We start from the raw sequence: 22,192 nt of genomic DNA, 5'->3' as shown, positions 1-22,192 counted from the left end.
AGTCGGGATATTTTCTGTATGGATTTTTACCTACATTCTGTTACGGTGACCGTGGCGGTGACCCGATCCAAGCTCATTGCAGTTCTCGTCTACTGGAATCAGAAGGAATCGATTGAGATAGAATTTATTGCCGAACATTAAGTTTTGACTGAGTTGCTCAATTTTGTAAAGTTAAAACTTCATGTTATATGAGGTTGACATCGTTTAAACACATGATTGAAAGCATTCATGTATAACTTCTTTTCTACGAAAGACGTGTTTTTTAATTCTCATCCTTACCATAAAAATGAACGACTTTGAACGAAAATCTGACAAAACGAAAACGTTTGTGGAAAAAATTGTACTGATCATATCTTGTTTGGACTTGTGCTTGAAATTTATTAACACCGGGTTCATTGGTCCCGTTCTTGTTGTTCTTCGCAGGTTTTTTTAAGGAAAGTTCAGCATATTCATTTTACCAAGGCAATTATTTGTTCAGTTGTGTGCTCAATATTTCGTAGTTTTGTATTATTTGAAGAGCAATTAAGGTTACAAATTGTAAGTTTGCTTTTCAGTACTTTGGCAAATGAAATCATTTTTTTCTTCCAACGAGATTATTGATAAAAAGTGAAGATATTAAATGCATTTCATTTGAAAAAGTTTCTATTGTGTTCTTTGCCTTTGCTTTCGCAGTGTTTACTCAATTTGCGTTTAAGCACTGTTTGAAACCAAAATGTCTCGTTTCACTTGAAGCTAACTTGTGAAGAAATAACATGGAACTTTAATATGTGAAGAAATTCGTTTCAACCAAAAAAAATGCAGTTTTAAAATCAGTCCAATATATAATTTGTTTATTTTTTTAGGAAACGTCTCCTTCGGCTATGACATCAGCCACAATGAGGGTAGGATCAGGCAACCAGTACTCCCATTTTCAAAACACCTCCCCTGGGTTTCATGTACCTGAACCCACTGTGGTGAAAAGGGCCGATATTTTTACCCCTGCTTATGCTCACCCCATGCATCAACCCCAACACATGGGGAACCACCACTATCAAATTCAACAGCAGCGCCAAGAAGAGGAATCCCGTAAAAAAGAAGAAACAAAAAGACTTCAAGAGGCCGAAGAGAAACGAAAGAAAGAAGAATTGGTTCGGAAGAGAAAAGAGGAAGAGCGGAAGCTTTTCGAGCTCGACCAACAACAAATAAAAAAAGAAAATGAAAAGAGAAAACAAGATCTGGAGCTCCAAGAGAAGAGAAGACAAGCGGAGAGGGAGTTGCAAGACAAGTTCCAATTGGAATTTGAGCAAAGACAGAAAAAGTTGCAGCAAGAGAAGCAACGTCTGCAGAAGCAATCGCCTTCTCTTTCATCAGACCGCCAACCTCAAACAAATATCAAACATCAAACGTACGTCAATCCATTTTATTGCATTTTGGCTTTGTAATCTTGCAATTATGTATGCATTGTAAATGTTGCACAGCGTATAATGCACAGCAACATAATTGGTATTTTGTAAATATCTTTGTCATAAACTAACACACTTTTATTTACTCAAAATGTTTATTCCACAGCTATACGGAAAAGCTTTTTTGCAGTAACTACAATTTTGCTTTATATGAATGCAAATCTGACGGTGTACTTCATTTGATCAAATGTTCTTATCATGTACAAGTTAACGATAGACTTAACTCTTTCCAATATTTCATATTTCAACGATTTGTATAAAACTACATCCATATCACCTCATTCCACCTTCTTTCGTCCCTTTAGTTTAGTACATCAGGTAACAAATAGGACAAGAAAAGCATTGCGTCATCGGTCTAGATTTTAGAACATGCTCTTTGAAAATGATAGAGTAATAGTACTGTACATGTCAAGAGTTATGATGTACGTTGGTTTATTGAATGTCTCTTTGACGAAAAAAGGATTAAATATCGACAAGAAAAAGTAAAATCTCGTTACCTCCGTTTTTGTCTTTTGAACTACCTCCGATGACAAGGCTTATGATGAAGTTAAAACGAAGTTTCATTCTAAACCTCCGCAGAATGCGCTTGTAAGTTAAACCCTAACTCGTGAAAAATTAGTCAGAAAACCTTGCATCCCGCTTTTTGTTAGGTAGCTGCTAATTTCTCAATTAGAACTTTTGAATTCATAAATTCGAAACATTTCTGTTTTCTTCAGGCTAACAACAAAACCCGCCCCAGTCGCCTGCCATACTTTGCCGTCGCCCAGGCGTACCCCACGTCCAGCACCGTCTTTAACCGTCCAGGCAAAATCAGACGAGCTTCAGACACAACTGGACGAGCTTGACAAATACATTGCCCAGCTGAGTCAAAATTTTGACGTCACTGGTAGGTGACGTTGCATAATTTATTCAGCTAGTTTTGTGCCATGTCAGTTGAAATTATTTTGAAACAACATTCTGTTTCATATTCATTGCAATGTTTTGTTTTGGAAAATCAATAAATACAATGGAATGTCATGTTGCAATCCAGCTAATTAAAGTTGCTCATTTACATCGATACCTACGATGTTGTTTATTTCAAATAATGTTTCTTCACTTTCAATGGTGAAGAGAAGACACGAAAATTTTACCGAAATTTCACAAACAACCATTTGTCTTTTAACTATTGTCGCATAAAGACTGCTTGGAAAAGTTTCAGTTGAAGCCTTACAATATTATATTTCCTATCAGATGGACCAATCATTCAGCCCTCGAATAAGAACGATCAAGTACCAAGAAGACGATCTTACTCCATAAACAGTGGCAGTAAAACAGATCAAAATGTCCCGATATCTCCTGAAACCATCACGAGGTAGAAAGTGAACTATTCATGTCCATTTCGCTTCACTAGTTGTAAAAGTAATGGCTCCTTTCTTTGCTTTTGCATTGATTTGCTTTGCGTTTTTTTCACAACTATTCGAAAGTTGAACGGAAATTTTGAAAGGACTGTTTTGATCGATGCTTTTCTTTCTCGTAGAACGGTTCGATTCGTCTTATGTCAATCTATTGTATACTAGTACACTTCGGTTCATGTGATAGAGAAAGACTATTTTAATTTTTAAAAGGGGTGAAGATTTATCTTGAGCAGCAATACTCTTTTCAAGAGTGAACCCTTCAACTAGTAAGGGTTCATACATTACTTTTATGTTACCCCGTTCTATGCTTGAATAAAGCTTGACAAAATCATCCGTTATTCCGAAATACCAGCATCCATGAATGACTTAATTCGTTGTACTCTGGCACGATTTTTCTCTTTAAATTTTAACAAATTTGTTTAAAAAGTATTTGAACTCAGAAAAGTTATTATATATTTCATATTCATAAAGCAATGTTCGAAATGTTAATCAACAAATGCAGAAAAAACTATGCAATGTTTTCTAAAGATATGATTACATTCAATGGTCTTGCAACTAATTTTCCGTATTCATTCTACATGCAGTATCCTTATATTAAAAACGGTCTTTTTATTTCAGCGCCGTGGGTAAAAAAGTGACCCCTCCCCGACCACCCTCTCGTACAAAGAGCAGTTTCGACTCCGTGTCCAGAAGACTCTCTCATGGTTTCGAACTCGCCCAGATAATGCGGCAAAATTCCATTGAACAAGGTAGAAAACTAAAAGCGTTGTTTATAGCTTCGTTTGTTGCTTCCTGAAGAGATTTTGTACAGGTTTAGAGATGATTTGGATACTTTATGTTGGGTGCTATGCTATGGTCTGACGTGGACTTGGCACTACTAAAATGATCACAGCAGAGTTGAGTGTGCTCAGACTTAGCAGGTTGAAAAGACAAAGTGATTGGTTTGTAACGTGGCCTACGGTTTGTAATAACTAGCGACCATTAGGGCCCAAGATAAGTGAAGTAAATTTCTTCGCAGTAATTAACAACCAGCATGGCAGCCTTGCTCGTCATCCTGCAAGTCACACGGTCGAGAATGGACTGAGTTATTTTTAGGCTGAAATTGATTTGCCGTGTGTACTACTACTCTCACCACGCGGCTTTGTGCCCTTTGTTCCCCGTGTTGCGTGAGGTGGACACCGGCAAACTTCGATCCGTCCTGATGGCGGCTCTACACGCGTTCCGATCTTGAACGTTGACCGCTTCGAGGTTCCACTTCGGAGATGGTCTCACACGCTATCACACCACTCTTCTTTGGCCGTGTGAGCTCCTATTATTTGGTACAAGCGTAAATATTGTCATCGCAACATATCAGATGCTATGTCAGCTGCTGTAGTTTTTTGAAGCAAGAGTTCAAAGACTAACCGGGTTATACAGCGCACGTTTTCGAAAACTAAACGGACGGTTTTCCACTTTTGTTGGGTAACTGGCATTCGAAGTGAAATGTTGACTTGAAATGTTGACTTTTTGTTTAGTTACTATATGAAGTTCACATGGTTCCAAGCGGAAATGTTTATTCGAGTGTCACTTTAACTTGTTTAAACACATAAAATAGGCTATTGCTGTTGCAAACATCGCTACAGCTAACGTTGTCATTGTTACCTCTTCAACGTCTTTGGACATTGAATTAACGTGAAAAAGGCTGCCTCTACCTACCAAGGAGTTGAGCGATGACATGAAAGGTGACAGGTTGTGTTAGCTTTGCCTATTTTTGATAAGAACTTGGTGGTCCTGTTCTCACGGTATCTGTTCGTGGAACTTCGTCGGAACACTTCCCAATTGTTCATGGACATGACGTTTTGCAATGATCAAAGGTGTACGGGACGTTTGAATAATGAGGTTGCAAAAGTTTTCTCCCAATTTAGAATACTCGTACTTGTCATATCTGCATTTAAGTTAATAGTTATTCTGAAACGTAAACAACGCAGCGCTCAGAGTGAAACAAAAAAGCAATTAAAGTGTTTTCACATTATTTTGATTTAGTTCAAAGTTACGACTATTATTTGGGAATTTATTATTTTAACAATAGTTGAAAATTGTAGCTTTCTACAAAAAATTTGTTAGGTTGATAGAAAAACAGTTGTTCGTTTTGAAACAATATATATACTTTTTTAAAACAAACTATTGGCGCTTTGCACAGCTCATCAAGTTTCCCTTTGATGGCTTCAACGTGGCTAAACCATGTCAGAAGAAAGAAAATAATAGTTATGAAATACTGTGCATTTGAGGGGTCTGTGCAAGTGGGCTGTATGCAATCAGTGACCAAGTTTAGTAAAAAAATACCGAGACGGTGTTGTCCATAGCAGAGTGAAGAGAAAAAGGAAGTGCAAAGTTTAGACCAGACAGGACACCAGGTCCAACATCGGAATGTGTGCCCTGGTGCCTAATAAAACGTCAGTAGGTTTACAGCTGCAGTTAAGATTTCCAGATTGGAAATCTGCTACTTTGACATCGATTCAACATCTGAAGACGCAGAATGCGCTTCGTCCGGACATGCCCTGTTCAAACATTGGCAACCACAAAAAACACAAGTTTACAGAAAGATACATGATCTTGTTTTAGGACGGTCATAAACCGACAATGACCAGTGACTGCAGCAGGTCAGAACTTGACGATTCTGCGGAAAAGTTTTTCTTTCTAGTAACAAACGCACTGTGTGTTCGATTTATGACGAAAGATTTTGTAATTTCTCTTGTTACATGAGTTCAACGTTTATTGATATATCATTTCTGAAGAGACATTAGGGTTTTTTAGTTCTAGGTCACGAAAGATATTGTCTTGCAATATAATTTTTAGTTAATAATTATTAGCAGAGGGCTTACTATTCATTTAAAGATTGAGCAATAGAAAGCCATCTTGTCAAGCTAAAGGTTGCATATGGAGAAAATTTGTAAAATTTCAGTAAATTTTTCCATTTTTAACGTTCATAAAAAGCAAGGACAGTAATGGGACAGTATTTAGCAGCAAAGTTGCATGAACACTTTAACCAGACACGTAAAGCAAAGCTTTTTAAAGTATTTTTTGTCAAAGTAAGTAAGTGGGAGCCTACATTCGTGCTCAAGGCTCTAATCCGCAACCTTTTGCAAGGTTGTGTTATTTGGATGGGTGCATTTTTCTGCTACAGTGTTGTGGTACTTATAACTGCGATGTACGTTTCATTTGTGGCAGCGCATCAACAAAAATCGACGCAAAATCTGGAAAAAGTGAGAGTTTGAATCCAGCTACACTGTTTCTCTGAACTTGAGAGTATTTTTGGAACGTACTTATTTTAGGGATTGCGCCTATTAAAACCAGTCACGACGAAACACAATATAATATTATGCCAAACATATCAGAGGTCTAGAAAAAGGTTGAAGCGACAAGAGGCGAACGTTACGACATGCTTCTATCGTTTCGTTGTGATAAGGATGACAACTGGTATCACATACTTTGTCAACATCAGAATTTTCGAAACTATACACATTTATGCATATATCGGTTATAGAATGGCAGAAAGATCAAAAGAGATTAAAAACATAACAGAAAGCGTATTGAATTAAACTTGTACAGTATATTAATAATTAATATCAATAAAATATTTAATTGATTAAAAGTATACAGCTCAAAACTCGAAACACAAACTCATACTTCAGTAATTTTTTTAAAAATTAGCCTGTTTTTATGCTCTGTGCTGGTCTGTAGCTCTGTGCTCAAGAGCAAATGACTGTGTTTTTATAATGGCATGCCTGAATAGAGATACGAAGATTGGCTTCTACGAAGACGTTTCTGAAGACGGCCTTCCCGTCCACTTATTGAAATCTTCAACAACCGGGCGTTAAGCCTTCATACTACAAAAAAAGCTCTGTGTTCAGATTGAATGATTTCATGAACGTAGGCTATAACGGGCCATACAGTTGTTGCAGTTTGGTGATATGTTTTGCATTTATGTCATAAGTTGTGATGTTTTATTTTGATTTGGTAACTGACAGTCCAGAGACCACAAAGATGTTAGAAAAACCGTAAAATGTGTTGTGAACTTTTTACAGCATTCATTGACAGTTTCGCTGACACTGTGGTTTTCCTTTCAGATCAGACAACTTTTTTCGAATGAGACATGATTGTTCAGATATCAGGGTAGGGGATTGAAAGCTAGTTGAGTGTAGCTTGCTCCAGTGCTGCTATACCATGCATTTCGTTTGGTGCCTTGTAAATGGAACATTCAAAAGCGACATGGTCAGCAATTTGTTTCTCGGCGCCGCATTTGCAGGCCGATAAAGGGAGTTGACCGGTCGGACGGACAGGTCCATACCAGGAGGACGCGCCACCGGGTGAGGTATAAAACCATGGAGTCTGGTGTTGGTGGCACTCCATGCTGCATTCCAAGTATTTTTCATGCAATGTGCTGTACTGGTGATGTGACCACTGAATAGTTGATCACTGAATTGCAAACAACTGTAAAGCAGACAAATGTTATATACAATATCTACAATACTCAGAGTTAGAGCTGAGTTGTTTGAAAGAGGATGATGCAATTGACGATCGACGACTCACTGTTGCCATAGGCAACTGCAGATTATACCAATTAAGCACCCTGCAAACAGTTTCAACCTTCAAGAGCACTTCATTTGTGCAGCTGCAAGATATTTAGAATATTTTACTCCTGGTAATAGTTTTGCGTTAGTGAACGTTTATTTAAAGTGGAATGGGTGGAATTATTTATCGAGCGAAATGCTTCAGCTGGAATGCCCACTCTATGGATGTAAAAAGTGTGATAGTCAGTTGCGCAAATAGCCACAACGATCGTCTGGAAATCCAAGATGATGTATCATTATTTAACTGCATTTTGAAGTTTTTACACATCAGTTTTACGTTATGTTATAGTCTGAAGGCTTTATGTTATTTATGTTAGAAGAAAAGTAATCGAGACAGAATGGGAAAGTGATGCATTTTCACCTGGGAAGCATTACTTGGCGCTGTCAGCTGGAAGAACAAATCAAATTGAAACAGGTTGAGTAAAGTAATCCTCCACAGGCCTCTATTAAAATAAGACTATCTTCTCTTTTTATTTGCATTTTTGCGCAAGAGAATACGTGATACACTACAGGTGTAGCAGATTAAACATAACTTTAACATTTCATTAAATCACGTATGACCTGAAACTAAATAGAAATAATTTTCTGCAAATGATTCTTATACCAGCAACAAGCAGAAATGCATTTGTTGTAAGATGTTCACTACTGGGTGGGCTTATTTTTGATATAAGTTCAGCAACAAGCAAATTTTGCCGCGTAAAGTTTCTACGGGTATTGAAGGTTCACGAAAACAAAACAAAAAAAGTTTAAATAAAATGATATTTTAAATATTTGTTTATTGTGTGTAATCCACCCTCAAATTACCAGCTTTGCACCAGGCTTGGTTGCGGTATGCGCAACTTGGCGATATATGGTGAGGATACTTTTAACCTGTTTCGGTATTTTAGTTATACAGTATAGCATGCGGCACAAACAAATGGGAGTCGTGTACGATAGCGTTGCAAAGGGCTTTGTCAACATTGCGATTGAGTTGTAGCTTGTATGTCTATGGTCACGCGATAATAGCGTCGTGTAACAGGAATGATTTTAAGTGTAGCTATTTTTAACATAGGGTGTTGGTGTGGGTGTTTTTAAAATAGGACTTCGTGTTTCACAGAAATTTTTTTGCGAACCCCTTTTTGAGAATCGTTTCAAACTCAGTTGATTTATAAATGTTAATTTATTGCACTGAAGTAACCGGAAAAAGGTCGAGAACAGGCAATAAATCTTGCTGCCAAATATGATCCGCGCCATTCTTTTTTTTTTGTATTTATTTCTTCTCAAATTCAATTTATTCCAATCAATAAACATTGAATTTTTCGCTCTCGTCCTTCCAGCAATAATCCTATTTTTGCACGACCACGTCAATTGCACCTGACGACACATTTTACGCCTGCGACAAATAGGATTAAATTTGTAATTTAATTTTATTTGTATTTGATGACATCAATTGTGTCTGCGCCGCGATGGCATTTGGGTATTATCGGTTTCAATTCATTTGTGCTTAAGAAAATCGACTTTTGTGCATTTTTAACCTTTTGTGATGTTTGATAGCGCTAAGATTCCATATTTCATTCTGTATGTCCCGAAAGCTGAAAAAACAGTCAACAATGGAGCTTTCATGAACATCAAAACCGAACCCTTGTTATTTGCAAGAGTGCTCACACGCCAAGAACAAAATTAAACCGAGCTACAATCAGACGTTTATATGAGGGCGTTGTGCATATCTTCAGCAGCGTTTCTATCTAACTGACATTGTTTTCGCAGCGGCATCCAAAGAAGCATGTTTTAAAACGGTTAGAAAGATATTTAACAGTTAGTGCTGTAGTTAGCTTAGTTCAAACTTTTCATCATTTCTTGCATTCTTTCGGTTTTTTTTTTAGCAAGGCGATGCCAGGTTGTGGTTTGAAAATAGTGAAGTGAAAGAAAGTGATAAAGTCTTGTATTTCTTTTTTGTGTGATGAAGTGTTAATCGCCCTTTCACTTGAAAGTGTTAATTGTAGGACTATCACAAAATAAAGTTTTATTTTTTCTATCTCTGTTCTAGGTTTGGTGGCTGTACAATTTTAAGATAGTGGTAACGCTGTTTTATCGATGCATATTTTAAACCTTTGGGTTTTGCCATCTTTCCCTTTTCTTAGTGTCAAATCTGTATGTTTACTTTGCCGTTCTGTACATGTTTGCGCCAGCAGCAAAAAATAAATTGAATTGAATTAGAATTTATTTGATGTCTTTTTGTGCTTCTTTGACGTTTCATGTGCCATGTGCATTTCAATTTTTCTCGTCAGCGTGTATTTAGATGATTTTTGTTTCATTTTGCTTCAATTCTTTTACTCCGAAAATTCCTTGTGTTTATACCAAATAAAACAAAACGACTTAACAGGCAGATTTGCTCCGGACTCCACGTCACGGATACGAATCAGTTTCCACTGTATTTCTTTGCATACAAAGGAAACGTTTTTTTTTCCAGTTGCCTCCGGTCGATTTATTTACTTTCACCTTCACCAACAAAAGGTGGGGCTGCGTCTCTTTTTCCCCCAGATTTTCGTCATCGCTTCTGTTTATAGTCAACTACACAAAGGAAATCCATGTCACTAAATTGGGTTGTGTTTTTTTCTGTATTTTTAATGTATAGAATATATGAAAGACCTAGCCTATTAACGATTTCTTAAGTACGATACAGTTTATTTTGCAGTATAGCGAGATTATTACTGAGATTTGTTAGGAAGATTTTTCTTTTACTTTCCGAAATATGATTACTGTTAAATGTGGCAAAGCTGCAGGCTTTCACAAGGAAAGTAAAGCAGTTTTTTTTGTTAGAAAATTTTGCCTTGAAGGCTTTGTTTTTAGACTCTTCTTCGACAAATCAATTTCAACGTGCAAACTGCAACTGGATTTGTCAACCAGTGAATTGTATAATAAAATTATATAGCTAGATACAGGGTTGGAGGAGAACATCTAAACTGACAAAAGTGTTAGTTACTTCGTAATCAGGGTTGCCAAGTTCAAACTGCTTCAAAAATACTTTGCTGGCAGACAGATATTGTAACTAAAAGAAAATTGTATGGATTTTCAATTTTATGTTGATTTATTTCAATTATTCAAAATTAGCCAACCAGACATACTTTGAATTTATGCAAAAATGATGTTTGTCTGTTTGAAAGTTTCAATTTAACAGTCTTATTGGGCTTAAACTTTTGGCGACGAATTTGAGTTGGGCACCAACCCAGACAACAAAATTCGTCATTTTTACATTGATTCAACGTCTGCAAGCATTGAATTCATGTACTGTAAAAATGATAATTTTTTTGGTTTGAGTAGTTTTGGTTTTTCCTTGTTTAAGTATTGATCTCATTTGCCCTTCCGTGCATGACTACGTTTTGTTTAACTTTATTGCTTAATTGCTTGCGGTTTACATGCACCTGGCTGATTTACGGCTTTCAAAGCTAAAAATTATCACCACATTTATTAGAATTTAATCCTTATTTTAATTGACATCCCCACCGCTTTCGTAATCTTCTGCTAAGAATTTGTTTATTTGTGTTCATTTAACAACACAAGACGTTAAATCAACGCAAAAATCATCGCTTGCAATCTACTTGCAGTCATTTGAGGTTGAGCATCTCACCTTAAAGTCGAATTAGATTATAAGCTGATTTCAATGCATAATCAGACAACAACAACTTGGAGGTAGAAAGATAGCAATGCAGTGCCGGATAGAGCCAGTAGTGAGGTAAAGCTACTTTTGTTCCTACGCTAGTTGGTTTTGTATAGTTCTAGGTTAATCTCAAAGGTCTTGCAACTACAGTATTTGTCGTCACGGATACACTTTGCACAATTGTAGCAGCGATGAGGGCCAACGAACTGTCGAGAAGGCCTAACTGACGGACTTTAACCGCTTTTACCAAAACCTAAACAACGCTGCCCCGGCCTTCAAAAGTTAGCTTTCTAAACTTGGCTGGACGTTGAAGCGATGTTAAAACAACGTTTTTTTTCCTGCATGGGGCACGAATACAATCTACGTATGGAACAACGGGACAACTAGCAGTGTGCTATCACTCGAACTGTTGTAAAAAGCATCAAAGCAATGTTATATGACATACTGTGTATCGATACAGTATACAATATCTACGAGAATCAAATTTCGTGTTTTGTATCATTTTTTGATGTGTTTGCAATATGCATAGTGTCTTTGTCATCCAAAGTCAATGATTGTGTCTTATGATTGCAGGAAATAATGATCATGAAAGGTCTACTTCTCTAGCTTTAACCAGACTAGACGGTTATTGACTCTGACATTAGCATAGTCTTGAAAATAGATTCTAATTAACAGTCGTCTGGACTTCAATTAATTTTTGTTTCCCAACAGTAATTTGACAACAAAAATTCTTCTCAATGCTTTTTCGACATTGAAACGATGCAAAATTGTTTTAAAAGTACGTTTTGTGACAAACGAACATGACATGTGCATGCTAACTGATTTTAAGTTGCAAGTGATTGACGAAAAGTTCATAAATTAAAACCCACAGACTGATAAACTGAGAGGTTTAGTGGTTACTGTACAAGGTAGCAGCCATCGCAAATGCGTTATGCTTTATTCCAATGCATTGGAGCGATTGGAGCTTATCAAAGTAATGTTGATATTCGTAGATCAGACATTAAAATGAATCAGACAGGAATCGGACATTTTGATTTTGTTTATTGACAGTTTACAACACGACATTGAGGCAAGGCGAATTTCGTGTTCGATGTAGAATCGTGATGATTGACCTGCACTTTTTAGCCGAGAGCGAAAGAGATTTTTGATTGTTCGTTTATGTGCCGTTTATGTTGCTTCCATTTCTACTGGATATCAGAACAGACTTGCAGGGAGAGTGTTGCAGATACTATTTGAAGTTTTATTTCCAGTAGTAGAAACGTCAAATTGGGGTTGAAGCAACATCCAAAAAGTTAATTTTCTGCGTTGAATAAGCTCCCATTGCTGTATCATTTCAGAAAACTATAATAAAATTGTCCCAGCTAGCAAATCAATTCTTTTCATATTGATTCAACATATGCAGACGTTGGTTCAAAGTAAAAAAGGGAATGATTTCCTGACTGGGTTTTCCTGGAATGCAACCGTTGATGGCAACGCTGGCAAGGAAATGAGGTTTTACTATTGTTAGAAAGCACTCAAACGAAAGGATTTTCTGTGAATTCTTGTTAATATCACATTTTCCCGTTGGGTAGTTTCACTTATCCTAAGATTAAACGACGTAAAAATAAATCAGCGCTAAAATAACGATAGCCCAAATTAAAAGCATTATCATAAGTGGAGGATGAAAAGCAGCCAAGCTAGAGCTGCCATGTGTTGAAATTTGAAAATAACGTTAAAGATCGAGGTATGCTGTAATGTAGTTTATATATAACTACACAATTTTCTATTATAAATATCCCTTAAAATTTTTCTTAACGTCATTGTTCTGCCTAACGCATCCAAGACCACAACTCATACTAGCTGCAAACAAAACTATAACTTTACGCAAATATAACGTTCAAAATCCAAAATTTGATCAAAAACTTACAATTTAAAAGAAATGTCGCCTAGTCATTGCCAGGTTTCTTTAATCTCATCGTTGACGCCAGCCGGGCCCGTCTCTTATCTTTCTTGTCACAAACAAGGGTGCCATTTGTTACAAATGGTCATAACTAAGCCGGAAAGAATGTTGCTCGATTGTTCCTATAGTTGAGGAGAGCCGTAGAAGTTTTATCTCTATGAATATCTGAGACGATCCGCATATTTCACCTGCAGAAAAAGACGGAGGCCAGTTTGTCGTTACGTGAATATCTACATTGAAAAACATTGCAACGTTTTTTAAAACACATTTTTATGCTATTTTACGGTCACTTTAACGCTAAGTCACGTGAATTTATCAAAACACTAAATACCAAGCTCTTTTCGCAACATTTCAATACTTGTATTGTTTGTTAAAGGTTATTTTTAAGTCCATTGTGGAAGTTTATTGACATTTAGAAAAATTAAGTTCTGACTTTAATCCACTCTGGCGAAAAAGGTCTCAAATTTAATCCCTGACCATCAGAATGCGTGGTGAACAGCCAAGGAGCTTCGCAGAGCTTGAGGAAGTCATCGCGGAAATGGAAGCTTTGACCCGTGTCCACGAGGAAGAGTATTACTCGAACATGTCTTCCAGCAGCGGCCACGCAACAGACGGAAGTGGCGATTTGTTGACTGATTCAGAGCAAAGGTCATCCATGGTGGAGGATGTTTGGGTTAAACGGTTGGATGACAATGACAACGAATTGTGGCGTAAAAATTCTGCTGCGCTTGTTGCGCCAAAGAAATCACACAAGCGAAAATCGAAAGCGCGAAAAACGTATCTCGCTTCGCTGCCAGAATGCCCAATGTACTTCGGGAAAGCCACAAAGACTCACAGTGATATTTCAAGGTCAAATTCGAACTGTTATCAGCAGTTCACTTTTGCACAGCCACCGAGACGTCATACCGTAGCTCTCAACGGAAATTACGTTCGTTACGACGATCCTGCCGACCATTTGTCCGTGCTCAGAAAACAGCAAGTCGCAGAATTTTATGGAACACAGATTTTCATACCAGAGACTAAAGGTTCTCGGAATCTTTGTTGTGATAATGTATCTCCAAGACCAACCCTTCAAGTCATGACTCAGTATTCGGAGATCAAGCGGAGATTGTGGGGGGAACGAGCAGCTACTAGCCCCCTTAGCAGCTTAGACGAGTGCGATAAAGGTAGAAGGCAGTTTTATATTTACTGTGAAGCGTTTGAATAGTGTGAAGTGTCAAGCATGTATGAATTAATTTGCTTTGGCTAATAAAGGGAGAAAATATCGAAATTATTTAGATGATCAAAAATTATTTTAGCAGCGATTTGTTCAGAAGATTGTTAAAAAATACATCTTCAGCGACTGACACTAATAGAATCGATTTATGTTCAAATTAGTTAACTGTAACTCTTCTCAGATATTTAAAAACTCTGTTTTGATAAAATAGCAACATTTTGTACATAACTGTAGTAACATGCGACTATACAGTAGAACGCAGTGCTTGTGAGAAGACTGATGCGGCAGATGACTTCGTTCTATACTGACACAATATATTAAATAACGACGTTGGTATATGTTAGTTTTATCATTTCTCAGTGAAATGACAGACCTTGTTTATTCTGAGTCTTTGATTTTTCATTAGCAATAACAAACGTTAGTGAAGTATTTTGTTTCCAAAAACAGATTGAAAAGAGTAACTTTAGGTAAGAACCTTTTGCAGAGCTAAAGTTATTTGACAATAACATTGTAACCATTGTCAACACAGTAATTTTTTTCAGACATGAAAACTCCTTCCAAAGCTGACGACGATGTTTTTTCCCCTCAACAGTAAGTGATGACTACATTGTTATTCACAGAATGTTGATGTCAGTTGTTGACGAATGCAGTGGTAGCCTAACATGGGCATTTGCGGTGTCAACTTCGGGCCTTTATCTAAGAAAAATCACTTTGATAAATGCTTGCTTTTGTTTTGATCAATTCAGACCTAAGATCAATGAGAAACATCAGGAAAATTGGTAGTTTAACGAAATTGCCTCTTCAGATTAAATGAGAAACCTTTCGGATTTCTTTGTTTTTAATGGCTGGATGTGTATGAGAAGGCAAATCAACGTTTGGTTGTAGAAGCATAGAAATGTTCGCGTCTGGAAAAATATCACTTGAAAAATGAAAATGTCTTTGCCTTTATGAATAGCGATTAAATTGTTGACGTATTTTTCCGAAACAAATAAAAAAAGTTTAGTTATTGTTCAACGTGGACAATTAAGAAATCGATTTTTCGAATTCTTTATTTATCTCTTAAAGGACAAAGTGAAAAATTGTTGAACCTTAACCTGATTTTACATCTCTTCATTTAGTTTTTTATTGTTTAGAACTCCACAGCCATCGTATCCTCCCCAGACTCGTCATACCCGTCCCGCTCAGCAGCAAATTTCCGCATCACCTGCTCTGTTTACCGCTCCTCCTTCTTCCTCTGTAACTCCTTCTCAAAAGTCGGCAAACATGGAAGACCGATTGTCGCCTCAGCTCTTCCTCGCCATGACTGTTAATCCTGGAGGAAGACCAGTGGAAGTGAGTAGAAGAATATTTCTGCCTAACCATCGCTGTATCTTCATCAGTTAAACATTTGCAAAGCTATAATTTTATTTAAATGTTCGTTTAAGTTTTGTCTTTACTTCAGCACTCTTGACTTACCAATGAATGGTGTTTTTATACATTCAAACTCTTTTCAAAGGAAATTCAAATGTTTATAGGAAATTCACAGCTACAAGGAGGACCTTGATCCGGCGGCAGGAAAAGACGTCACGGATTCTGCTCCAGTTCCTGGGACTCCAGGCTTCCCCGTATCACCCACCACTCCCTATGTCAACTCCTCATCCCACCCCGCAAGTACGTTGTTGTTACAGCAAATTTCCTTCCTATATTTTAATTTAAAATTACGTTAAAAGTTTTTTTTCGTGTTTAAAGCGCAATTTCTTGCTCATTTTGCAACAAACATTTGTCAACTGCAAACAGAATGAAGCATATCACCCTCGCATTGGTAACCGAACTTGTCTTAATCGTTCAACGTTTATACATACGGTATTACATATCTTATATGAAGAACAAACGAAATTGTTCTGCCTGAAAAGATAATTTATACAAATACTACATGTTCTAATTGAATCTTCCAATTGCAACTTCTTACATGTGCTCATTAGGATGGTTTTATTGGTCCGCTAACACACTACTTTTATCTGGTGATGTTAGGTCATCCCCATACCCCGGCAGGCATGGCCAAGACCCCACTTTCTGCTCTGGGTCTGAAACCAAGTCAACACCCACAACCAGCTATTAATCAGAATACGCCAAGCCAAAGCCAAGGTAGGATGAATCTTTCAATGATCTTATTTCTCAGAAAGTCAAAATACTTGTGTTTGTGCATGACGTTTATGAATGTTGTCGTGCTTGTGAAAATAACTTGTCATTATGAGTTAAATTATGCACAATCCAGTGACACACATTCACGTCTTTGTTTTAATTCATCATGCGATTTAATCAGTTAAATTTACAGTTTAGATGAAAATAATTTTTGCACTTAATTTCTATTTTTCAGTTTTTTTTCTATCAGTACACCAAATATATTTGGGTCACAGTGTTGTGATTTTTTGTATCCGCTAGACGGCACTGTTTTATCTCTATCTTTATGTGCCATCATTTTGTAGCGTTTTGATCATGGATTTGTTTGTTTCTGTTTATATTGGACAAGGATCCTTTGGATGTTGTTTGGACTCAGAGTTAAACGTTGAATCGATGAAACCAAACTAGGTTTTACTGGCAGGCAAAAGCAATCATAACAGAGGTTTGTTTGTATATAGGCGCCACGGTGTGAAGAAAGTATAAGTTTGCGGTGTGGAGTGTGGAACCAGTCGGTAAAACCTGCTGTTATTTCACTTCGTTCAACGGCTGAAGGTTCACAAATCCGCTTTAATACAATATTAAAACAGCAAGAAAGCGAAAACCCGAACTGTAGAATTGTTTAATTGGCCGGAAAAGTAAAAATCCGATTCACTGCGTTGAATTTCGTCCATTAAGACAGACCACATCAAACACTCATTATTCTGTACAAACTTTTCTTTCCGTTCTCCAGTAAGTCAACAGATACATCCGGGGTACGTACTCTCTTGTACCCATCAACCCGATGGCCAAAGATTGAGTACAGGCATGTCAATCAATGGTGCACTCTGTGACTGGTTCATTTTAAGTTAACACAAAGCAATGACTCGCTGAAATTTTGACGTTTTGCTGACAATAGCAAACTTGCTTCTTTGCATGATCGAACAGCCGACGTGACGATTTGGATCTCTTGTTAGAAATAGAAAGGATTTTTGTTGTGTATCAAATATGGTACCTGTAATGAGAAACTTTAGACTACTATGTGAGGGGGTGCTATAGCGTTTGCACAGTGCTGTAAAGTCATTAAAATGAACAAGTATCAGAAATACGTAATAATAATAATAATAATAAGTTTCTGGGCAGCCGATTTGTAGCAAGAATTGACAGCGATAGACACGTGTTTCGCCCATGAGGCAAGAATACGGTGCGATACTGGTGAGCCCAGCCTCATGGGCGAAACACGTGTCTATCGCTGTCAATTCCTGCTACAAATCAGCTGCCCAGAAACTTATCGTTAATTGGAGGTCTAATGGCTAGCGTGGAAGCTACACCGTTATGGTTAGCGAAACGCAACTGCTGCTCGCTGTACTAGTGAGTGCTCAGCCTTGTGCTGACGGCCGGGAAGAACGCTTCTTCTTCAAATAATAATAATAATAACGTTTGTTTTTATATAGCATCCTCAGCGCTTTGCAGAGCAGGCAGTCAATGCAGCCGTATAGAGGCGCAACTGAGTACATTATTACCCGAATACATGAAAGGTTTATTCTACTTCAAATGTGAAAATTTTGTTTTTCATTCAATATTTAATTTAAACAGTTCGTACTGAAATCTTCTTTTTGCAGCATAGCTTACTTACATGTGTTTCTCGGCAGTCGAGTGTAGCAGGAACTCAGCGATAGACACGTGTTTCGCCCATGAGGCTGGGCTCATCAGTACCGCACCACTAGTTCCTGCCACATAGTTTTCAACCGGAACTAGTGGTGCAGTACTGATGAGCCCAGCCTCATGAGCGAAACACGTGTTTATCGCTGAGTTCCTGCTACACTCGACTGCCGAGAAACACATGTTTTTGAAAAAGTCTTGATGACTAGTGTGGAGGCTACACCGGTATGGTTAGTGAAACACAATGCTCGCTGTTCTATAGTGAGTAGTCAGGTAGTGCTGACGCCAGGAAGATCGCTCCTTCTCAACAGCTTACTTACAGCCGGGTCCCAATTCAGGGAGTTCTTGAAAGTTGATATTTGTGGTTTAGTTTTTTTTCTTTCTCACGACACTTGTATCGTTTTTTTTTTTTCTTCTTAAGTTTGATAAAAGCAATTTGTTGTTTCTGCAAGGCGATTGTCAAACCAGTCACAAAAAAGTCAGTCGTGCACTGCGAGTTTGCAATCAAAATATAAACAACTTTTTGCCACTTTACACAACAATGAGTGAAAGGTACGGATCAAAGATCAATTTTTACATTGCTTTAACATTGTAAAATGTAGAATTGTAGATATTCAATGCAACCTTCAGCCTTGGATAAAGTTGAAACTGTTTGTTATTGAGATCTTAAGCGAAACTGGGCCTGTTGCATAAAAGACCTTGTTCTGATAATTGTCCTGCTATGCGATACCATTAAGTAGTACATTGATATCATAATTTAGTTTTGCCTGCTTAGCAGATGGATGCGATGTTCTATAAATCTTCATTGTCTGGGTTGAGGTTTGTAGAGGGTGTAATTTAACCGTTCTTCAGACAAACAAAAGCATTTTGCAGGTGTTTTCTTTCTGAAAAGGTATTCGATTGTGCATAATTCGGTTTATAAGAGATTTGAAAATCTGTTTGTTTGCGCAGTCTGGTGTTTCCGCGCTGCGGTTTCTGCACGCCAACTTATCGACTATTTTGACAAATCTTTTTTCACATTCAGTGTTACCAACACTGGTAGCAAAAGGTCATGTTAACGATAAAAAAAGGAAAGAGCGATATAATAAAGAAATAAAAGATAATAGAGAGCGTGGAAAAGTAACGCAAAACCATTGTGTTGGTTACTCAGCCACACCGCAAGACATTTCTAACGTATATTTACTGTAGCGCGGGCGCTTTGTACAAATGTATATACTGACAGCACTGTTGACGTGTTTGCTGAAATTGTGAGCATTATTTTGTGTTTGCAGAAATATTTTTTAACGACTAAGTTTATTTGGCTGAGCATTTAACTAGGTGGTACTGTTCAAGCAGAGTAGTTCATCTTTGATTTGTTTTGTTCAAAAACTTGCAGATAGAACAGTCTTTATTTTATAATTTTAGCCAAGTTGTATCAGATATAAAATTACAATCTATGTTGCATAGCATTGTGGACAGTTGTTTTTTCTTTGAGTACTTTACTCTTTTTTTCATCGATACAACGTCTCCGGACGTAGAAGAGATGTACATATTAAACAATTTTGTTAGTTGCATCATTATACTCTCATAACTTAATATTATCACTCAGAAAATGGAGAAGTTAGTACTTGTTTATCTCAGATGGTATATTAGCGTTGTTAAAAGAAATCGATACTTGTTTTACTGTTTTGTTTGTGCCGAAATTCAAAAGTTTTGCAAAAGCAACATTACTGATAGATGAGGCATGTGTTTAGGTTGGAAACTGAACTAGAAAGTTTTAGTACATTTTTCAGACTTTGACTGACGAGCATTTTGCGATTTTGCCTAACAAATCAGCAGACATAATTTCTATCTTCAACGTTCTCCACAAAAAAGTAGCCTATCATTTTCGGTGGTCGAATGTTCCTCTTTTTTTTCCTCTGTTCCTCTGCCACCCACACTTGTAAGATAAAGCAGCGCTTTTATAGTCGCTGAGATAAAATGGGCTAAGGTAAACAAACCGATTGACTAGTTAGACTGTTGTGTTATAATTTACTTTGTTCTTTCTTGCAAAGCCCAAGACTTCTTCAACGAAGTACTTTAGCAGCCACTAAACCCTGTGTGACCAAGGCCGCTTGAAATGGCAGGCCAAAAAGAGGTCTTTGATATGCCGACACTGTAGTGATATATTTATGTTTGTTTTTTTTTGTTTGACGACATGAAAATATAACCTTGATGTAGATTCATTGTTAACTGACATTGAAACGACGGAAGATTTGTATACCTGTGTGTGCAGCTTTGACTTTTTGTTGTCTGAGTGTGACATTTCACTTCCACTGTCGATTTATCAGATTGTTTGCAAAGCTGCGACATAGTCCAGGTGTTTTTCACTTGAAATTATTTGATATTACCCCGAATCTGTTCAAACATTTCGAGTGTCAATGATTTTATCTTCGATACGCAATTTTTCACATTTTTCAAACATCACATAGCAGTAGATTGACGTTTAACGAATGCGACATGCAACAGAAATTTCCAGTCAGGCTTAACTCTACGCTACCTACGTGTCCTTCGGCGTTTGGGATAGAGGAACATGCTTAATTTATGTATGAAGGCAGTGGGCGGAAAATTGTGGAGATAAATGTCACATGACACTCATCTTTACTTTTCATCCGTTAAGTCTTTTCCGACTCTTGGTCACTCTATTCATTGTTTGCCATTACAACATATAAAATAACCTACTGTTCTAATTGGGTTAGTAAGGCAGCATCAAATTTATAGCTTATTACCCGAAACCTGATCGATTTTTCCTGATTGCAGTGTTGTCATAAGGAATAAGTTTGATGACGTCCACAAACAAAACGTGACGTCATTTCCCGCCCAAGACAACGATTCTATTTACCCTACGTCATCTTACGAAACTCGTGCGTGGGAAACAAAAGAGTTCATTGATTTTAAAGACTTCAATTAAAAAGCCAACAAAATTATGTCTAGAAAGCCTGCTCGCATGCGCCTAATGTGAAAGCTTTATTTCAAGCATGGTTATTTTGACGTTTTTAGATTCGATATTAACGTAAATATTACTACGTGTTTTACAGCAATCAATTTCTACAATGACCAAGGTTTAGTTGTAAAACTTGAGTTCCGAAATCATGGTTTCCTGTCTTCTGCATGTTAATGTTTCCCACGCATACCTGTCCGTTCATCAGTAAGTGAAGGTTAGAAAGCCGATCTAGGTCCGCCATGATACCTTTGTGGATAAACACCGGCTTTATCGAATAAGAAATAAAAATCGGTTTAATTCTTAGCTTGTGCAGTTAAAACAGCAGCGAATGGATGGTTGTTTTACATGCAACAATACTTCGTCAAAAGCCAGAACGTCGTAAAAACAATGGAATCAATTAATTGACTAAACTCCAGTTTCTTCATAGTAATGTTTTCCATGATATCCAATCAAAAATTTAAGTTATCAGCGGCTGAAAGACTTCCAAGCTTTCGTTGTAGCACCAAAGGCTGCAACATCCTAAATCTCGTGAAAACAAAATTAAACATGCATCTGAGGAAAATTCCTATTAGCGTGGGAAACTTGTCAACCCAAGCTTGAACCATTTGTCAGTAACTCCTTCTTGATGAATTAGCTTCAAGAGCAGGCAGATATAAAACATGTTTTCAACTTTTTTGTTTGATTTTTGATAGATTGAAACATTGTGTTGGCTCTAAATTTCCTTTTGTTGATTTAAATCTTTGAAGTTTCACTTCGTGAGGGTTAAGGTTAAGCCTTCGGAAGCTTTTTGGTGCTGTTGTCCCTATGTAAAATAGCAGTGGTTAGTGGTAGAGTCAAAAATGGCGAGCTTAGAAAAATATCCTAACGCTTGCCTAACATCACATCGCAAGAATTATCTCAACATCAAATATTTGATCAACTTTTTGGTGTAATCTTCAACTGAAGTTGGAACCCAATATTGTTCATCGATTCAACTCCTGATGATGGTGTTTTGTGCACAATAGATGGGTTTTGTTTTGAATTTAAAAAAAGTCACGTCAAGTAACACCGGATCGAAAAATCCACGTCGGCCTGACTAAATATTTCACCTACCAATTTAAACCGGAAAATTTCACCTGTGGCTTGAGTCACTGCGAAACCATCTAGTTTAAAAGCAACATTTTGCTGCCATGATGTCACATCTCGTTTTGAATG

General features: G+C 37.2%; 1 protein-coding gene across 1 annotated transcript in view; it reads left to right on the top strand.

The window, feature by feature from the left end:
- The window catches only part of LOC145764337 (uncharacterized), an 82,891-nt gene that overhangs the window by 42,088 nt on the left and 18,611 nt on the right, over positions 1-22,192 (top strand). Inside the window, exons 8-15 of the mRNA XM_082575954.1 lie at positions 843-1,384; positions 2,159-2,328; positions 2,673-2,793; positions 3,455-3,585; positions 14,781-14,829; positions 15,372-15,570; positions 15,753-15,888; positions 16,249-16,362. Of these exons, the coding sequence (XP_082432080.1) occupies positions 843-1,384; positions 2,159-2,328; positions 2,673-2,793; positions 3,455-3,585; positions 14,781-14,829; positions 15,372-15,570; positions 15,753-15,888; positions 16,249-16,362 (1,462 nt within the window). The remainder of the gene's footprint in view (positions 1-842; positions 1,385-2,158; positions 2,329-2,672; positions 2,794-3,454; positions 3,586-14,780; positions 14,830-15,371; positions 15,571-15,752; positions 15,889-16,248; positions 16,363-22,192) is intronic.

The sequence above is a fragment of the Aplidium turbinatum genome, chromosome 2 (assembly GCF_918807975.1).
Source record: "Aplidium turbinatum chromosome 2, kaAplTurb1.1, whole genome shotgun sequence".
Lineage (NCBI taxonomy): Eukaryota > Metazoa > Chordata > Ascidiacea > Aplousobranchia > Polyclinidae > Aplidium > Aplidium turbinatum.
This window is presented reverse-complemented; position numbering and strand designations above follow the sequence as displayed.